General features: G+C 34.9%; 1 protein-coding gene across 9 annotated transcripts in view; it reads right to left on the bottom strand.

Annotated features, from left to right (window-relative positions):
* The window catches only part of RNF111 (ring finger protein 111), an 84102-nt gene that overhangs the window by 45713 nt on the left and 18468 nt on the right, over window positions 1-19921 (bottom strand). For 7 of the 9 annotated variants that reach the window (XM_037502584.2, XM_037502583.2, XM_054701901.1 and 4 more), the window contains one exon: window positions 3100-3995. In XM_037502584.2, the coding sequence (XP_037358481.1) occupies window positions 3100-3976 (877 nt within the window). In that variant the 5' untranslated portion in view covers window positions 3977-3995. Of the gene's footprint in view, window positions 1-3099; window positions 3996-12593; window positions 12733-15165; window positions 15337-19921 lie in introns of those variants that run through there. The other 2 variants (XM_037502587.2, XM_037502586.2) reach the window with 2 other exon arrangements.

Genomic DNA, 19921 nt, shown 5'->3' with positions numbered 1-19921 from the left:
TGCATCTATTGCATGGATAAATCAAAGGAACAGAATGAAACTCATGTATTTTTATTTCCCTCTAACATCTCTCTAACCCTAATAATTGCACAGTAAGGGAAAAAAGTGACTCATTTGAGTAAGAGAATGGACGGAGGATGAGATTACATATACATACTTGCTTATATTTTTGAAGAGAGAAAAACTGGAATAACAAACCTAAACAGAAAACTAATGAAATGGTTATCTATGTGGGAGATGGGAGGAGCGGGGAGGTAGAAAACTAGACCACAGTGAATCTAACTTGTTTGAAAGTTTTGACTTTGGAGACAGGTAATGCTTTATATAATTAAAAAGCAAAATTAAATTTTTTTAATATGCTTTTATTAATGGCAAAACACAGATAACTGGCCAAGGGCAAAAACAAATGACCGAAAAAAATACTCATATTCATTAGAATTACTGTCAGTAAAAATTACATTTTCATTTTGAAAGCAGTTCACTTATAAGTATTTATAGTATGCCATAAAGCAAAAAACTGTCATACTATTAATATACTGAAGAATCAAGAATTTTAATGTAAGCATAGAGATATAAATATAAAACAAAAGCTTACATAAAAGTCCTAATCCTAGAATTCAAAATATTCCTAGAAATTTATGATTTATCTTCTCCTAAAATCTATAATTTCTGACTTTGTCCATTAAAAAAGCCAAAAAGCAAGGATAACCCCGGAGCACAATGAGCACCTTAAATATCACTTCTCAACATAAAAAAAAAAATCAGGAGTACTTAAGGAAATCATTATTTCTGAAGTATGAGGCAGGAAGTGTAAAGAATCATCTGTTACATGAGATAGTAAAAAAGTTATCAAAGACTATTGGGGCCAGTATCAAAAGGACATAGACCCAACTTGATGTTTGTTTCCCCTGACCAAAGATGAAAGTATTTGAGACTCAAAAAGAATAAAATCACTCCAACAAATTGAAACACATCAACTATGATAAAACCCATGAATGCAAGATACCTGAAAATGAAAAACATCTTTGGATATTTCTAGAGTACCAATTCATTCTGAAAAATGGAAGTAAAAGGTAAGGAGAATGAAGCATTCATCTGGCATTTCCTGTATGGACTACACTGGCACTACATTTCAGAGTAGCCAATCAGATGAAGAAAGAATTTTTTCCTTACAGGACTTAAGTTATAAATGTAAATAAAATGATAGAATTAGAAAGTCAATAGTTTGCAACCATAATAAAATGAATCCAGGTAAGATCATCAAAAGCTGCTAAAAACATTACATATGTTGTTAATGGCAAATTATATAATGAAAGGATCAGGTTGATACCATCTGATCCCTCTAATCAATTTTAATATGTGATACAACAAAGTAGACAGCATCACCAAGGGAAGTGTGGCTGAACTGAATCTGAATCAAATCAAGCTTTTAGAGCCAACTACCAGTTAATAGGAAATATGCAGTATATAAAACAATGTCTAGAAATTGTTAATGAAATTCTACAGGAAAAAAAAATGGATGAAATAAGAATGGCAGAATGTGAAAAACTGAAGCAAGAGTATGAATATGTGGGAGTTTGGTGTACACCTCTGTTATTTTTTTAAATTATTCTTTTCTTTTTTTTTTATTTATTTATATAAGAACCGGGGTACAGGCCAGATTCGCGGGAGGGTGAGAGGATTCACCGGAGACAGAGCGGGGAACAGAATAGGCAGACTGAAGAAATACACTGCTCAGGGGAGCAGTGGGCAAGACAGGAGAGGTCTGCTCGCCATGTGGGACCCTCGCCGGCCGGCCGGGATCAAACCCATGATGCAAAGGCTGTGGACAGCTTTACAGTGCGGAGCTCAACCACCTGCACCACCAGGGAGGCCCCACTTCTGTTTTTATATATGAAAATTTCCATATAAAAATAACAAAAAAGCCCTAATCAGTGTTATTTTTGTAAAAAGAAAAGAAATATTCAGAGATTTAAATCTAATTCTTAGTATCAGGACTTTACCGTTTCAAGGGTTATCTTCTTAAGCAAACTTTTAAAATACTAAAGTCAATAAATACAGCATGGAATACATGTATTTATTGGAAAACAGCTGTTGGAAAAAAAGAAAACTGGGAAATAGTTATTTCACAGCCCTATGACAAGGTAACATGGAATCAGTAATTTGGATAAAATTTTCAGTGGCATCAAAACTTCATGAAATCAGCAAGTACTGTATCTCATACAAAGTTGATGAGGATGATATGCTTGTAGAAGCTGTCTAATGACTTAAAAAATGATTCTAGCTACTAAGTCTCTGATGTCTAAATTACCTAAGTGTGAATGACAAGCAAGAACTACGGGTACTAATAAATTATTATAAATTATTATTCAAGACTTTTTATGTGCATTTAAGTTAGAAATTTAGTTATAAGACATCTAACTATTTCAACTATAGCCCTAACGTGTGTATTTCAAAGTAGGTGACTTTTCTATCTCCTCAGTAAGAAAATGAGAATGGAATATTCAGGCTCTCATCTTGGGGGCATATATGCTATTTACATTTCCTTTCAGTCTAGAGGCAATTTAATTTATAAATACCTACCTAACTAAAAAGTTAATAAATAAAGAGGTCCTTATAACCACATTTGAGCAGTCCAAGACTTAGCAAATAAAAAGTTAAGTAAACAGTTCTTGTATAAATCAATAAATCTTAAAAAAGAAAAATAATAATAAATAGTCTTTGTTAACGACTAGAATTGTTCTTAGTATGGTTGAATGTGAAAAAAATCCATTATAAAGCTACCTGAAAAGGTATTCTTAAAAGTTAAACATGCTAATGTAGCACTACAGGAAGAGAAACTACCATTAGTCAACAACTCATAAAATATAACCTAATGTGTATAAAATGGCAAAAATTATTTTTCCTCAAAAAAGGGTTTTTTGCCACTAAAAAATTCTTAAATTTTTATCTTAGAATTGGAGAGTCATGATTTAATACTAGAGTTGGTAAATATATGACTTAAAAGCTTCTGTACACAATGAAATCACTAAAATATGGAAGAAAATAAGCACAGTGCATTAGCTTCCATGTTTTACTCAACTTAAGAATCATTTTTACCTGAGGGAACAGCTGGATTATTTTGGTGGTTTTCACTGGTAGAAACAAACAAATCTTCTTCTCCTTCAGTTGATGAGCTTGAAGAGGATTCACTGCTGAGGTCATTCTCACTAGAACTACTAGAACTGGGTAGCAATGCATATTTTCTTCGGGCTAACACCTCTCGTTTTTTCCTCTGCATTAATATCCTCTCTTTTTGTTTCTGCGTCCTCTGTGAGGAGTTATTTTTTACAAATCTCTTTCTGCATGGAAGTCTCCTTAATGAACTGCTATGAAAACAGGGTCTTTTCATTAACAGTCCTGAAACAGATTCTGTCTCCGTCCGAGGCCACTTTTGGGACCGTGCACTGTTAGTTCTACTTTTAGCGCTCAAAATCGCCTGGGAATGTCTTACAGAGACTTCTTTATCCTCATCTGAAGTCACAGTATCAGAATCTCCAAAATGCAGACTAGATGATGGAGAAGAAAGACAATCACTAAAGGAGGAATCATTATCTTCATCACTTGGTGTTTCTAGGTGTTGCCTCAATCCTAATATTCCCTGGTTCTCTTTAACACAATTTTGCATGTATGAAGGGCCAGCCTGCTGGCTTTTGCGTTTTTTCCTCACAACACTTTTTTCTTGCTCTTGTTGGTTACCATTCATGTCCTTCTCTTGTTTCTCAGAATCATCACACAAATGAGAGAATTCATTCCCCACTTTACTATTAATCATCTCAACTCCTGCAGGAAAACTTTTGGCTGCCCCAATGGGCCCTGGATGCAAGAGGATCCCTTTCAAACTCTCCTGTGTCTTTGGTGCATCAGAAGGAATCTCACTCTTCATATCCACTTTTAAGCTATAGAGCTTGTTATATTCAGGAGTCCATTGAGACATGGGCAACTTTAACGAAGGCCTAGAAGACACAATTAGATATTTAAAAGATTGTTAATTTGTTTTATTATACTATTTAGTAGATGACTTCAGATTCTACTGACAACATCTTTGTAACAGTATAGAATTGCTTTTTCCTCATATAGTAATATGGCTATTACTATAATGAGTCATTGTAATGTTCTTATAAAACATTCTTCTCTGACACCTCTACCATATATCCAGTTTCTAGAAATATAGTAAAGGTAATGGAACATAAGCCTACTTGGAAATTTCTATTAACCAAAAACTGATCTTATTGTATATCTGCTGCCAGCAACATAACACATTTGATCAACATCAAACAATTTCTTCAAACCCCATTATAGTAAAAATAAGTAAAGAAATGAAAATTCAAAAGAGTTTGGTTAGTCAGCAAGTTTTTCTTCTGGTATTAAATTTAAAGTAACTACATTAAATCTTTTCTGTATATCTAGACAGTTACTCTATTAGAAGAATTACTATCAATGACAAACTAGGGTAAGGATAGCTTTTCTTTCCCATGATTCTCTCCTTCATGTTACTCTGTTCTCTAATGAGAATCTGAATCAGTTGATAGGCAATAGGCAGAACTACCACCTTTCAGGTTTAGACACATACCGGAAGAAAGAAGACAAGACTGTGAGTTGCTTAAAATTATTCAGTTAAGGTAGCAAAGCAGAACATAAAATCAAACTTCCTAGAACTAATGTAAATGTACCTGAATCAGTCAATCTTTGAAACTATAATCAAGGGGAATGAAAATTCACACATCTACATCAATTCAATGCACCAACAAAAATGGATAATGTCCTGATTCAAATGGAACATAGTCGTTAGAAAGGTAATGAGTGTGACAATAGGCATCACTAGTACAAACTGTTATTAAATAATGCTAACATTTTAAACTTAAGTTTTTATTGACATATAACACATACCCATACTCTAAGTTTATAACCTGATGAATTCTCACAAAGTAACACATTTTGAAACTAGCTCCCAGATGAAGAAACATAGATAACCACTTCTCTCCACTCTACCAAGAGTTATGATCACTACCCTAACTTTTAACACCATCATTCATTTTGTACTTAATATGCACTTTTAAACCACTTCCGGAAAAAAAGGGGGGAAGGGGGAAGACATTTAGTAGCAAGTGTTTTTCCTTTTCCCACAAAAGCCATAGAGAAAAATACAATCTCATGGATATCTCACTTTATTCTATTATCTATTATCAGAACAAATGACAGTAATTTAAAAATGAAACAGAGTATTTCTACACAAAGCAAGCAACACAACTATCTCCTATTATTTACAAGGACAGGCTTGTAATTTTTGGCATTGTATCCAAGATAAGCCACCAAGTCCTATCTGGAGTTTAGCAGGATCAGTGGAAAATTAGGAGCAACACAAATTTGGGCAAACATATGTACACTAATAAACAAATTACAAAAGGCAAGCCATTCAGCAAGGATCACCATAATTAAATGCAAGAAAACACAAGTCACTATAAGACACAGGAACATGTGATTTAAGAAACAATGGAGGTAGGGGGGATGCTAAGATGGCTATAATAAAAAAAAATATTCTGGGCCTCCCAGCGGTTGAGCACTGGGTTGCGAGGCTGCACCGCAGCCTCTGCGGCTCTGGTTTGATCCCCGGTGCTCCCCGGGCACCAGGCGAGGGTCCCACATGGCGCGCAGACCTCTCCTGCCACCCGCTGCTCCCCTCAGCAGTGTACTTCAGTCCTTCTGCCTGCTCTGCTCCCTGCTCTGGCTCTGGTGAATTCTCTCACCCTCCCGCGCTTCTGACTGTGGCCAGTGCTTGTATAAATAAAATATAAATAAATAAATCTTTAAAAAAATTTTCAGTAGATAACAACAAGTGTTGGGAAGGATTTAAAGAAATTGGGAGATGTTGCACATATACACCATGGAATATTACTCAGCATTCAAAAAAGATAAATACATGCAATTTGCAGCAACATGGATGGAGCTGGAAGGGATCATGCTCAGCGAAGTAAGCCAGAAAGAAAAAGAAAAATACTGGATGGTTTCACTCATAGCAGGAATCTAGAAAATTTTAATAAGGGGCCAGGACAAAGAATAATTATAAGAAAGAAAATATCAAAAGCAACAAACAACTATGAACCAGAGACACTCTATGGAGGGTGGGGGGCGGGGAAAGGAGGGATTGGGGTCAAAAATAAGGGGGTTGTGGGCCTCCCCGGTGGCGCAGCGGTTGAGCGCTGGGTTGCGAAGCTGCCCGCAGCCTCTGCAGCGACGGTTCGATCCCTGGCTGCTCCCCAGCCACCGGAGGAGGGTCCCACATGGCGCGCAGACCTCTCCTGCCGCCCGCTGCTCCCCTCAGCAGTGTGCTTCGGTCCTTCTGCCTGCTCTGCTCCCCTGCTCTGCTCCTTGCTCTGGCTCTGGTGAATTCTCTCACCCTCCTGCGCTTCTGACTGTACCCAGTGCATGTATAAACAAAACAAACAAACAAACAAATAAATAAATAAAACATGCCTCTATAAAAAAAAAAAAAAAAAAGTATAAAAAAAAATAAGGGGGTTGTAATTGTATGGGGAATATAAAAATATAATTTAAATAAAAAAAGAAAGAAACTGGGGCTCTCACACATTGTTTATGGGAATGTGAAATGATTAGCCACTTTGGAAAAGTGCTGGGCAGTTCCTCAAAAGATTAAACAGTGTTACCATATAAGCCATAATTTCATTCCTGTGTATATACCCAAGAAAAATGAAAACATACATTCACACAAAAACATACACAAATATTTACAGCACCACTCATACATAATAGGCAAAAATTGTAAACAATACAAACGTAGATTAGCTGATGAATAAATAAGTCCATGCAATATATTACCACTCAGTCATCAAGAGAAACGAAGTACAAGATTCACGCTATACATGAGTGAACCTCAAAAACACTATGCTAAGAGAAAGCAGTTAACAAAAGACCACATATTATAAAATTCCTTTTATAAGAAATATCCTGAACAGGCTACTCTATAGAGATAAAAAATAGACTAACAATTGCCCAGTGCTGAGGATAACAGAATTCAGGCTGATGACCACAGGGTATACAGGGTTTTTCTTTGTCCATTTGAAAATGTTCTAACATTGATTGCAGTGAAGGCTGTTCAACTGAGTGAATGTTTTAAAAAGCCACTGAGTTGTACACTTTTAAAGGAAGAATTGTATGGTCATAAATTATCTCAATAAAGCTGTTGTAAAAAGTCAAGAGAGAAAGTGTCAAGATTTTTCAGCATCAGTAATTATGGATCCCATTAGCATCAAAAAAGTAATGTCATTTGGAATGATCTGGGATTCTTCCAGAAGTCCATGTCCCCTGAAAATTGTATTGCATTGGAAATAGTCTTTGTTAAAGAAAAAATGTGTTTTAGACTCCTCATCCTTAATAACTAAGTCAATCTCTGGGTCTTAGTAATGGAGATCCTGAGAGGCGATGAAAATTTGCCAAAAGGACAGATAATTTTAAGAACATGAATCCATAAGTGAGTTTACAAAGAAGTGATTCATAGCATAATTTACTAAACTCAATTTCTTTTCCATCAGCTTATGCCCCAAAGCCAAAACAATAAACTCTTTTTGGTGAACCATGTTCTGGTTCTTAGTCAATTTTGTCGGCTCAAAATGGAGGGAGGAAGGAAGGAAGGGAGAGAGGTGGTGTGTTGTGTGCCTATCTGTATACCAGTAACTGCTTTCTAAGTTAAATTATATAGTCATTAAATGCAAGCTTAATATCTGAGATTAACTGAGATGGTCCCCAAAAAGGAGTACAAATTTATGCTCTACTTTGAACCAAGAAAAAGAAAATAAGTTAATTAAAAGAAATACCAGTACTACATTTAACTTAAAAAAGCAGCAAACATATAGGATCAATGAAGAATGTTCTCAACTATTTGCTATTTAATAAAATCACAATTTAGTCTTTCATTTCTGTAAAAAATTATTGGCTGACCTATTTCACAAAGAAGTAACTGGGCACTCGATTTATCCAAATCCTTGGCTACATTATGACTAGTTTGTTATTGTACATTGTTTCAGTACTAAAACCATACTTATCCCTCCTCCTTGTACTGATTTGCTCCAATCATTTTATTGTTGTGTCATGATGGCAGCATACCAATTACTCCTGATATTAATGTAGGACACACCATTAGTAGAATTAAACTTGCACCAAAAAAAGTACAATAGTTCAAAATGTTAACTTCCAAAATTGAAAATTAGAGTTAAGATTTAGCAAGTTGAAGTTAAGCAATTTGTATTATAAATTAAGTTTGTGTGAGCATAAGGGAATAGAACTTTGAGGAACCCCACTTCTAAATGATGATACGGTTTAGAAATAGTTATTACTATTGGTATGAATCTTCACCATCAATGATATGTACACTTAAGTTTACAAAAAATTTGATGATTCATTTTACAGAACTCTAAAGGAACAAAATTTAAAAAAAAAACTCTAAAATGATTTTGCATTCCATGAGTTTTAGAAATTACAGAAAAATAAATTATAAATATGTCCACTGCTTACATTTTTCAAATAAGTGGGAAGGAAATCAATATTTGTTCAACAGGAGTATTACTTAAGGATTAATTATAAATTCTTAATTCTCTTTTACTGCTATGTATTTTACTATGTGCAAGTTTAAGAATATTCAACCAAGAGTCTGGCAGATTATTCTCCCCTACTTACTAAATACTTTATAACTACCAGTACTTATGATCTGATAGTATAGACAACATGCTTTGTTACTTATTCTGATTATTCAAAGTTTTATTAGCAAGATATTTCCCCAAATAGGCATCATTCTGGGCTCATAGCTACATTAGCCAAGTGCCCAAAATAAAACAAACTTCTTAAAGAGAGATTTCTGCTCTTGCAGGTAATAGAAGCACACAATGGAACACTATACTCAGTTATGAAAAGGAGGAAGGGAAGTTTGATAAACTTATTAGAGATAGTAATTAACTTGCAGGCAGACACTGGGTAGAAAGAAAGGAAGAAATTACATTCAGGATAACTGTTGTGAAGATGCAAACACCTAAACACAACTTCTTTTGCAAGGCTAGATATAAAATAAAAGCTTGAAAAAGAGGCCAATAATCAAGACCACCAATCCAGAATAGACAATAATTTTCAAAAGATAGACTTTTAGCTATTTTAAGATTTGAATCCCATTGACCAAGGAATCAAGAAGAAATGAACAATTACAGATAATTGACTAAAAGTTCTAAAAGGGGAAAGTATAAATATATGTTATCAAAGCAGAGAAGGAAATGGGATGGTGTTAGGGACTTCCAGGATAAAAATCACAGAACACAAAAAACTGCATTAGTTGAATCAACAGTACAGCAGATCTACGATGGTACGATGGTACGTACTAGGGAAGGCATGAGACAGTGATCAGCGAAGCAACATTCTAAAAGCAAAAACACAAAAAGCCTCATAATCCAACCCTCAAGAAATGTCTAGATTGAAAAGAGACACAAATACAGATTATAAGGCACTAAAGGGAAGATACTATAAGGATACTTAACTCAAATGGGTGATTAGGGAAGGTTTTGGGAAGGAATCCATAACATAAAGGATAAAAATGAGAAAAGGAGACAATACTGCAGGTGGGAACAGATGAAGCAGAAGAGGCAGGTCATTCTAAAATGTAACAAAATGAGCACACCTTGAATAATCTTATAAACTACAAAGTTATATCATTGCAGTTGCACATAAAATGGATTCCCTGGTAATAATGTGTGAAAAAATTAATTGAATGGGGTCAGAACTGAGACAGAAAAATGTTAGGAGGCTGTTCTCATATAAGATGAGGAAATACAAAGATAGACAATAGGGGATTAGTGGTTATAACAGGAAAAGCACAAAATACAGAGATATTATAAGACAGAATTACCAGGATTTTGTTAATCTTTGGGCAGAAAATAACATCCTATTCCAAATTATCATAACCTTTTCACCTGTACTATTACAACAGACTTCTACTTGACTTTCTTATTTCTACGAACAATTCATTTCTATACATGAATAATCTGGGTATACCCTAAGAATATAAATCAGATAATTATACCCATGCTCAAAACTTCCAAATGTCTCAAAAAACAAAACTCAAACTCTATCACAGTTTAAAGACCTTTTATGATCTCTTGAGCATTTATATCTCCTACTTCCTCATTTCTATTCACTATATTGCAGTCCAACTTTATGCTTTCTGTTCCTTGAACATGGTAAACTTTCTCTGGCTCAGAGGCTTTGCATTTTGTGTTTTACACGCCTACAGTGTTTTTCACAAAGATTGAAAGGCAAACCAGTTTCTGCTCACCATTCAGGTCTTGGTTTAAATGCCATCTCTTTGGAGAAGTCTTTCCTGACTGCTTGTGGCAGTCGTGAGAATGTGCCCTGCAGACTTTAAACTATAGAAAATTTAGCCGATTGAGAGTCCTAGGAGCCGTGCTCTAAAATTCATCACTACATATGCCCAGAAGTCACACTTCCCACAGGGTGCTCTTGGCCAATGACTAAGTGACACAAGGATACTAAGTTTGGAGTTCCAGGACCCCTATAATGGCTGATTTTGGTACAGGAGTCCCTGGTGACACTGCTGAAATTCCCTAGCTTACCTTTCCTTCCTCTTCTCTCCACTCAAGGTCAGAACTGATGGCTCTCTCAGTCATCTCTAGCTCCCTTCCTCATTTTCTCTCATAGGTACAGCCTCCTAATAAAATCCGTCACACTGTACATCTAAGGGCACTACCAACAGAAAGACAATGTGCCATATAAGAGAAAATATTTGCAAATAATTTATCTGAGAAAGGACTGGTACCTGGGATGTATAAGGAACTCATAGAACTCAGCATCAAAAAACAACCCTGTTAAAAATGAGCGAAGGATGTAAATATTCACTTTTCCAAATTAAATATACAAATAACCAGTAGGCATAGGAAAAGATGCCCAATGACTTCAGTAATCATTAGGGAAATGTGCATCAAAAATACAGTGAGATAGACTTTATACCACTTTATCCATTAGGCTGGGTATAATAAAAAAAACCAAAATAACAAATATTGGTGAGGATGTAGAGAAATTAGAACTCTAATCCACTGCTGGTGGGTACACATCTGTTAAAAAGACATAATTCCTCAAAAAAATTAACACACAATTACCAAACATTTCTAGTTCTACTTACATATCTTAAAAAACTGGGATTCTAATATGCATTTGTACATACATGTTCACAAAAACATTACACAAAAAATGGAAGCAATCCATATGCTGACCAATGAGTGAAAGGATAAAAAAAATCAATATACATACAATAAGGTATGATTCAGCTTTAAACAGGAAAGAATCTATACAAAAACTCACAGAGATGCTTACAAGAGTTTTATTCATAATTGGCAGGCACTGGAAGCAACTAGGATATCTTTCAGGAGGAAAATAAATTACAGTATATCCAGACAATGGAATATATTACCCAGTGATAAAAAGAAATGAACTAACAAGCCCTGAAATGACGTAGTCAAATTCATAGAATCATGGCTGTGAGGGGCTAGTACGAAGAGAGAATGGGAGTGTTCAGTGGGTAGAGTTTCAGATGGGACAAATGAAAAGTTCTGAACGTGAATGTGCACAAAATATGAATTTACTTAATGCCAAACTATATACATAAAAGTGGTAAAACCAGAAAAATTTATGCTAGATATATTTTATCATTGAAAAAACTTTTCTTGCCTATTTAATCCCATCTTGGCATCTGGTTTTCACAGGGCCTGGACCACCACAGATACTCCATATAAAGAACCAATTTTTTTCTCCATCACTCAATATTACACGCTGCTTTTTGTCAAGTATTTGACTTGCCAGTAATTGAAAGTATCTTTTTGGCCTACTTACTGTATATTGCACAAATCCCCTTAGTTAAATGCAAGTGCCAAGAAAGCAGGAACCTTGTGTTCGCTTTTCACTGCCAGATCTCTAGCAAGAGTTGATTGACACATAGTAGGCATTCAATTAATACTTTTATTGTATTAATTGGTTTAAAAAAAATGAAGGAATAAAAGTAAAAATTAACTGTTGCATTTCTGACTTGTATAACTAAGAATATAATGCCACTCACCAAGACAGGGAAGAAGAAAAGAAAGAATGAGAATAGTAATAATAAAAATTATCTAATAATGTCTAAGACTTCTTAAACATTTGTGGGGTCTCCTCGGTGGGGCAGCAGGTTGAGCGCAGCGCTATGAAGCTGTCCACAGCCTCTGCAGCATGGGTTCAATTCCCCGTTGGCCAGAAAGATACCCACATGGCACAGCAGACCTCTCCTGTCTCACCCGTTGCTCCCCTCAGCAGTGCTTTCAGTCTGTCTGCCTGTACTGCTCCCTGCTCTGTTTCTGGTAAATCCTTTCAGCCTCCCACGCCTCTGGCCTATACCCCAGTTCTTGTATAAATAAATAAATCTTAAAAAAAAAAAAAAACTTCTTAAAAATGTGTCATTACCCAATTTTCAGTTATAGGTGCTCTGAAACCACAAAAGGCATTTTTCTTACCTTTGGGGATCCAGTAAGTCTTTAAAATAGAGGAATTGATCATGAAAGAAAACAGTAAGGAGCCAAGAGCTTTATACATCAGGCATATAATGTTTAAGATTTCCTTTATGCTTAGAAAGAATCTTCAAAGTCAAAGAAGGGTATAAAATCAACTCTTTCTAAAGAAGCACAGAAAAAAGGATTAAATCTCTTTGGCACAAAAGCTGAGAAAGGAAATAATTCTACAGACCCCCCTATTCTACAGAGGATTAGACTTTGGGAAGGTGGATATTTCAACTCTCTAATTTCTAACATAATAGAAACTATTATCCAAGATTTTGTTTTCCACAGTGTCAGTCACTTGTGGTCAACTGTGGTCCAAAAATATGTACCAGGAGATATTTTCAGGGAAACAGACCACATTCATATAACTTTTCTTATATTGTTATGTAACTATTCTGCTTTATTACTAATTGTTGCTTATATCTTACTATGCCTAATTTACAAATTAAACTTTATCATAGGTAGGTAGGTATAGGAAAAAACATAGTATTTATAGGGTTCAATACTATCTTGATTTTCAGGTATCCATGGAGGTCTTGCAACAGATAAGAGAGGACTACTCTACTAGACATTCTACTTTAGCAAAAACATAATTACATCTCAAATGACAGGTTTCTATTACTCAATGAACTTAATGATTTTCTTGTTTGTCTTGTTTAAAGTATTCTAGAATCTCTAAGTATTAGTCATCAAAGAAAAACACATCTATTTAGGCCTCCTATCAGTACAAACTGGGTGGAGTTTAATATATTATAGTCTGCTGCTCTAACCTTGATTGTGTTGCTATCATGGCCAGTAGCAAATGAAGGGTATATGGATCCAGACAAGCAGAAGAGTATCTGGGTGGGAGTCAGTTTCATTTGGTTAGCAAGGTAGCACTATAAATCATACAGTATACCATACAATCGTCTAACATTTCCAATATAGCAGTTTGGACACTGGAATTTATAATGGAATATGAAGTACGAGAGAGAAAGACATTGCTAATTATATATTATATAAAACATTTCTATCATGAAAATCTAAAAGAATCAACCAAAAAAATCTAAATGCAAAAAAATACACAACTGTATAACAGGATATAAAAGACAATCCACATAAGTGCAAAAACAACCTCATTTCTTGGATAAGCAAAGATTCCAAAGAGTTTCTTTTCCAAAGAAAATCATAATTTAAAAAATAATAAAACATAAATATCATCACCCTGGAAAAGCTAGACCCATAAACCATTACAATTTTTTTCAAATAATCTGAATACCTAAAACTAAAGATTAACTCAATTTGATTATTTGCACTTAGATTCTCATCATGTTATTCACTGGGATTTTCAAATAATCAATATTTAATTAAAAGTAATAGCTGTACAGAGATGTATATAACTGAGGAAACTAGAAGTAAAAGGAAACATTTTAATTCAATTTTTCCCCTTTTTTAAATTAAGCTTTAATTTTTAAAACTAATACAAAATTAGGGCATATCCACAAGACAAATTGCTGCTAAGCAGCCTTTTAAAATGAGGATCTGGGTCTCCCCTGGTGGCACAGTGGTTGAGCGCTGGGCTGCGAAGCTGCCCACAGCCTCTACAGCTCTGGTTCAATCCCCGGCCACAGGAGGAGGGTCCCACATGGTGTGCAGACCTCTCCTGCCGCACCCGCTGCTCCCCTCAGCAGTGTATTTCGTCAGTCTGCCTGCTCTGTTCCCCGCTCTGACTCTGGTGAATTCTCTCACCCTCCCACGCTTCTGACTGTACCCAGTGCTTGTATAAATAAATAAATAAATCTTTAAAAAAATAAAAATTAAAATAAAATAATAAAATGAGGATCTGTGCAATATCAATAATTTCTTTTTAAGGTGGGTTACAAATAAGTGTTATAATAAGACATTTTTGTAAAACAAAATGTTTTACATTTATGTTAATTCATGAATGGGAAAATACAAAAATATATACACTTTACAGTCCGGGATTGAAATTGTAGGGTAGAAATTTACATAAAGCACTGAGTTGAGAGCTTTCACCTTTTGTGTTACAAATTTTAATTTTTTATAAAACACTCATTTACCACTCTTGAAATTAAAATGAGGGTTTATTTAAAGGAATGAAAAAAACATATTTTAAGTTTCCACTGTAATGATACAACTTTGTTAACAGCAGATTGCTATTTAAAAAATGCTGTTATGATTTTTACAGGAATCTTTATTAGCATAAAATTCCTCCCTAATGACAAGAAATGACCACCAATCTTGGTTAGCTTAACAACAGGGCAGAAATAGACAGACAGCTTCTGTTGCCAAATTTGAATGGAGTTGTCAGATTTGAGAGCTGCTTATGTTTTTAATTTTTAATTCTAGTCTATGGTTTGAGGCACATTGTTTCTGAACTTATATTTATGAAGAAATGTTAATGCTTTGAAAATAATAATTTATCAATTTCACAAAATCTACCATTATGAAAAGTATGGTAATTATTATTGTTAAGCTAACTGAAAAGTATCAATAAGAAATCAAAGTATAATGTGCAAAAAAAACAAACCTGCACAATCTTTCATTCTTGATATTTCTTCAAGCAATAAATTGCCACTTTCAAAGTTTCAAATTTCCAAACTACTCTTAGGGATTATTGTTATATAAACTTTCAGTTTCCAAAACTGAACTTCGAGAGGGCTCTAGGTTTCCTAGGAGATTGGAACTCAATGAATTAGAGTTCTGTCTTTGTTAAAATGAAAGAAGTCAACTTAAAGATGATTAATATTAGTATTTTTATGTGGAAAGATATGTCTAATATCTTATCAAATTTTACCAACTTTTAAGAGTTAAGTATAGAGTTAAACCATACTGCTAAATATGATCTTATATTTTTATAAGATTGCATTTAATATTTTGAACTAATATATACCAGTAATTCTAAATGACTTGGTCTATTTCTTAGGAATAAGCAGTCACATATGCTGCCTGATCCTAGAGAAAGAAAAAGCAAAATCAAAAATACAAAAATAAAAAATATGATTTACACAAGACTCTGAAAGAGAACCACCTCAATGAAGCACTGGGAACATCCTTATGAGAATCAGAAAATACTGTTTGAAATAAGTAGAAGTAACCAATTTATGGTGGTCTAAAAAAGACGAAAAATTCTGAAATGTTATATGCCTGGTTACGCAATTACAAAATCACTACTCTGATGCAGAATCTGAAGGCAGGGATATAAGTTAGAGTGTTCTGTCCTTCAAGAAAGTTCATTATCTAGCATGATAGAGGAATATGAATAGCCAAAATGTAGAATGATATAAATAAAAGCATTTTCTATAGGAACATAAAGGAGGAAGCAAAAACTTCACAGAGGTGACACCTAAATCAAACAATGAAAGAGATGCACTAGGTGATAGTAGTCAGCCTAGTTTCAAACAATACCGAGACAAGGCAAGAAATAGCAGTATCTAAACACTCTAAAGTTTGGGATATGGGTTCTTTTGTTTTTGTTTCCCTAGTGGGAGAAAATAAGCTGAGGGGGGGCCTCCCCTGGTGGCACAGCGGTTGAGCGCAGAGCTGTGCAAAGCTGCCTGCAGCCTGTGCAGCGTCGGTTTGATCCCTGGCCGCTGGCGAGGGTCCCACATGGCGAGACAGATATCTCCTGCCACGCCCGCTGCTCCCCTCAGCAGTGTATTTCGTCAGTCTGCCTGTTCTGTTCCCCGCTCTGGCTCTGGTGAATTCTCTCACCCTCCTGCGCTTCTGACTGTACCCAGTGCTTGTATAAATAAATAAATAAATCTTTAAAAAAAAAGAAAAAGAAAGAAAATAAGCTGAGGTGGGGCCTCCCTGGTGGTGCAAGAGATTAAGTCTCAGTACTAAGAAGTTATTCGCTGCTGGCCAGGGAGCTAACACACATGGCACAGCAGACCTCTCCTATCTCTCCTGCTGCTCCCCTTAGCAGTGTATTTCAGTCAATCTGCCTATTCTGTTTCCCACTCTGTCTCTGTTGAATTCTCTCACACACATCCCCCCACACCTCTGGCCTACACCTCAGTTCTTTTATGCATAAATAAATAAATCTTTAAAAAGAAAAGAAGCTGAAGTAAATCATCAAAAATGAAATTAAGTATTTCTGCTTGTACTATTTAGAAAGATTTAGCTAAGGAGCTGTAGAAAGAAGTAAGTTGAAAGGAAAGTCAAGAAAGACTAGGAAAAAAATTTCACAGTGATGGGGGCAAGGGATGGTTTTAGAGGGTAAAAGGTGGCATGAAGTATGAGGCAGCATAGGAAAATAGGAGAGTTATTTAAGACAAGGAAATAAAATATGGAAACTTTACTGAAGAAAAGGCCAATAATAATGCTGGGACCTCTTGTCTGGGTATCTGGAAGAAACAGAAATCACCACTGGAAATGAAGTTAATCAGAAAAAGAATGCAATAATTCAGTTTCTGATATTTTCATTTTGAAATAATATAACTAGGTGAAAGAATGCCTATAATAAATTGGTCTGAAAATATAGACTTGCGCATTATCTACTTGAAGGACAATAAAAATCACTAGAGTAAATAACCATTTTCATAAAACTGAAGTTCTGAATATGAAGAACAAATGGCTAAAAGTATAAGACAATATATTTCCAGTAAGGCAACAAGAAAATAAAGCACCAAAACACAAGAAAATAGTAACAACAATCTGAAAAAGGCACAAATCTGAGAAGGCAAGCCCTGGAAATCACTCTGGAAATCATTCTTCCAATTTATTAATCCCCTTCTGACTTCTCATTTTGACTAAGAACTCAGTCATCAAGTACGAAATTACAAAATAACTACTTTGACGCCAGATCAGTAGGCAGAGATATAAATCAAATACTGGATCAAGTACTCAATCACACTGTTCTTACCGGTACCATTCTTAACAGTTCTATGAATTAGCGCTTACCAACTATTTTTTTATATCATGATGCATACACATAGAACATTGTATATGTTAGGCATAGATAAGGATGCTCTCTACAAGATGTCAGCTATAGTGCTCCAGCCACCCTAAGATCCTTCCCCTTTCATGCCTACAAGGCTGAGACAGCCATTATCTTTTCATACCTGCAACGCGATCATGGTACACTGTATGAAAGCTCTGCTCTGCATTCTTCCTCCCTTTCTTCGGTAAATACTCTTCTGAACAATAATTAATTTTGTCAATCAACCACTAATTTTTGCTTTTTAAGTGCTTCTATGTTTTTTAAATCACTCTGACCAGTGCCAAATATTTTTAATTGAAAGATTTCTTTCTAATCTCAATTAGGCTGATAACTATTTGGGCAATTGTTTCTTATACTTATTTGCACATTCCTCATAGAGAAGGACCTAAATATTTACGTATTTCCTCAAGTCCTCTACTCCATTTACAGCTCTTCATTTTAGGCAAATGACTAGCACTGCCTCTGATTTTGGAGAAAATATAGGCTATCAAGAATAACCTCCAACATCGACCCTTTACCCTGTCTAAAAAATTTAAAATTGAAAAAGGCTTTTCAATTTCCATCCATACCTACCTCTTATCAAATGTCACTCTGTATTGGAAAAGATGGTGCAGACAGAACTAAGGCAGTTGTCCTGATTACTAGTCAGTAGTTTGTCTGAATAAAGTAACATTATTTATGTGAACAGACTTAGTGGGCAACACTATAATACAACAGAGAATAAAAGCTTATGTTCAGAATCATAATTCTAAATCATCCAGAAAACAGCCTCTTCAGTAAAATAAACATGCAGATAGCATGTTTTAGGCATATTTACAATACTACAGTTAATAATTTTTAGTTGCTTATTAAGATGACATGGTTAACACACTCATTGTATCTAATATTATCTCAGTCTTTAGTTAAAATTTACAAAAAATTTTCAACAACGCAAAAAACTGCATATAAATTTAAACAGTAAATGAATAAAATTTTTAAGTAATTGCAAAATATCAGACAATATTCCTAATATGCAAAGTTTCTTCACACTATAACATAGATGGCTTCAATCTTACTGATGTTTTATTATATATTTTCTTTTTATTTTGAGAAATTTATAAAGCAAAATAACCAAAAAAGAAAAAAAATCACATTCATTATTTAAAAACTCTGGTACCTGACAAGTACCAATCCTAAATTCTAAGAATAAATATAAGTAGGAAGACAAAAATGAACTACAGAATTTTTTTAAAAGATAAGAAACTGGGAAGTCAGAAAGCCTTGTAAGTATCACTGGCCCTTCAACTGGTTACAAGGACAAATTTTGATGGACTAAAACCTTTTCTTAGAGCAGCAGTTGCTATTTCAAATCAGGTTTTGCAGGAGAATTCAGCAATAAACTCTTTCCTAGATGTAAGTCCATTCGTTTTCTAAAAGGTTAATAAAGTTTTGAGGCAGATAAATATTTAAAAGCCCCAATATTCATTACTTGGTATCAAACTCCAGCCAAAGAGAATGGAAAGAAGGCTCCAAGCCCCCTAATCCTTTACCTACCATGATAATCTACAAATAATTTGTGATTGTTCTGATAAAAAATCCAGCATTATGGGAAACAGCAGAGTGGAATAACAGCAATTATGACAAAATAATACTAATATTACTGATGGTGACAGCAGTGATCATAATGATAATAAAGATGATGATGAAAAGGAACAGATTCTAGGATGTCTGCAATTCCTGTTAGTAAAGTTCTCTGAGACACCTCTTTGTATGTGGCAGGTTTCCTGATGACAGTCTTCCTCTCTGCATCCAAAGAGAGTTCACTTATTTTCTTAGGTTCAGAATAAAGCAGAAGAATCTGAAGACTTTGCCTACCCCTAAAACACGCATGCTTGCCTTCTAAAGTTTTCTAACACCTTTTCTTTTTAAAAGCACGAAGCATTGCTTTTAAAAAGATGTTTCTTATGATTCCACAGCAAAAGACAAAGTCAACACACATGGATACCATAAAGTACTATGGTTAACAAATATAAATATGCTAAAAGCCCTCACCATTCATCCAAATATCCAGGTTCAGACTTTCCAGGCATTTTTCATAGGAACTGAAGAGTGAAGGAAAAGGTGCTGCTGCAAGGAAAATACAAGATGTATCTGGAGCATCTTGTAGTACCAAAAAGTAAAGAACACTCAAAAATCAAAAGGATAGAGCATGTCAAAGAGACACTGGAACCAACCTAAAAGAGCACCAATGGCCAAAGCTAGAATGATTTTTTTTTTAAGATTTATTTATTTATACAAGCACTGGGGTACAGGCCAGCGGCACAGGAGGGTGAGAAAATACACCAGAGACAGAGCAGGGAGC

This window comes from Talpa occidentalis, unplaced genomic scaffold (assembly GCF_014898055.3).
Source record: "Talpa occidentalis isolate TD23 unplaced genomic scaffold, MPIMG_talOcc4v2.1 talOcc4.11, whole genome shotgun sequence".
In the NCBI taxonomy this organism is placed as follows: Eukaryota; Metazoa; Chordata; class Mammalia; order Eulipotyphla; family Talpidae; genus Talpa; species Talpa occidentalis.
This window is presented reverse-complemented; position numbering and strand designations above follow the sequence as displayed.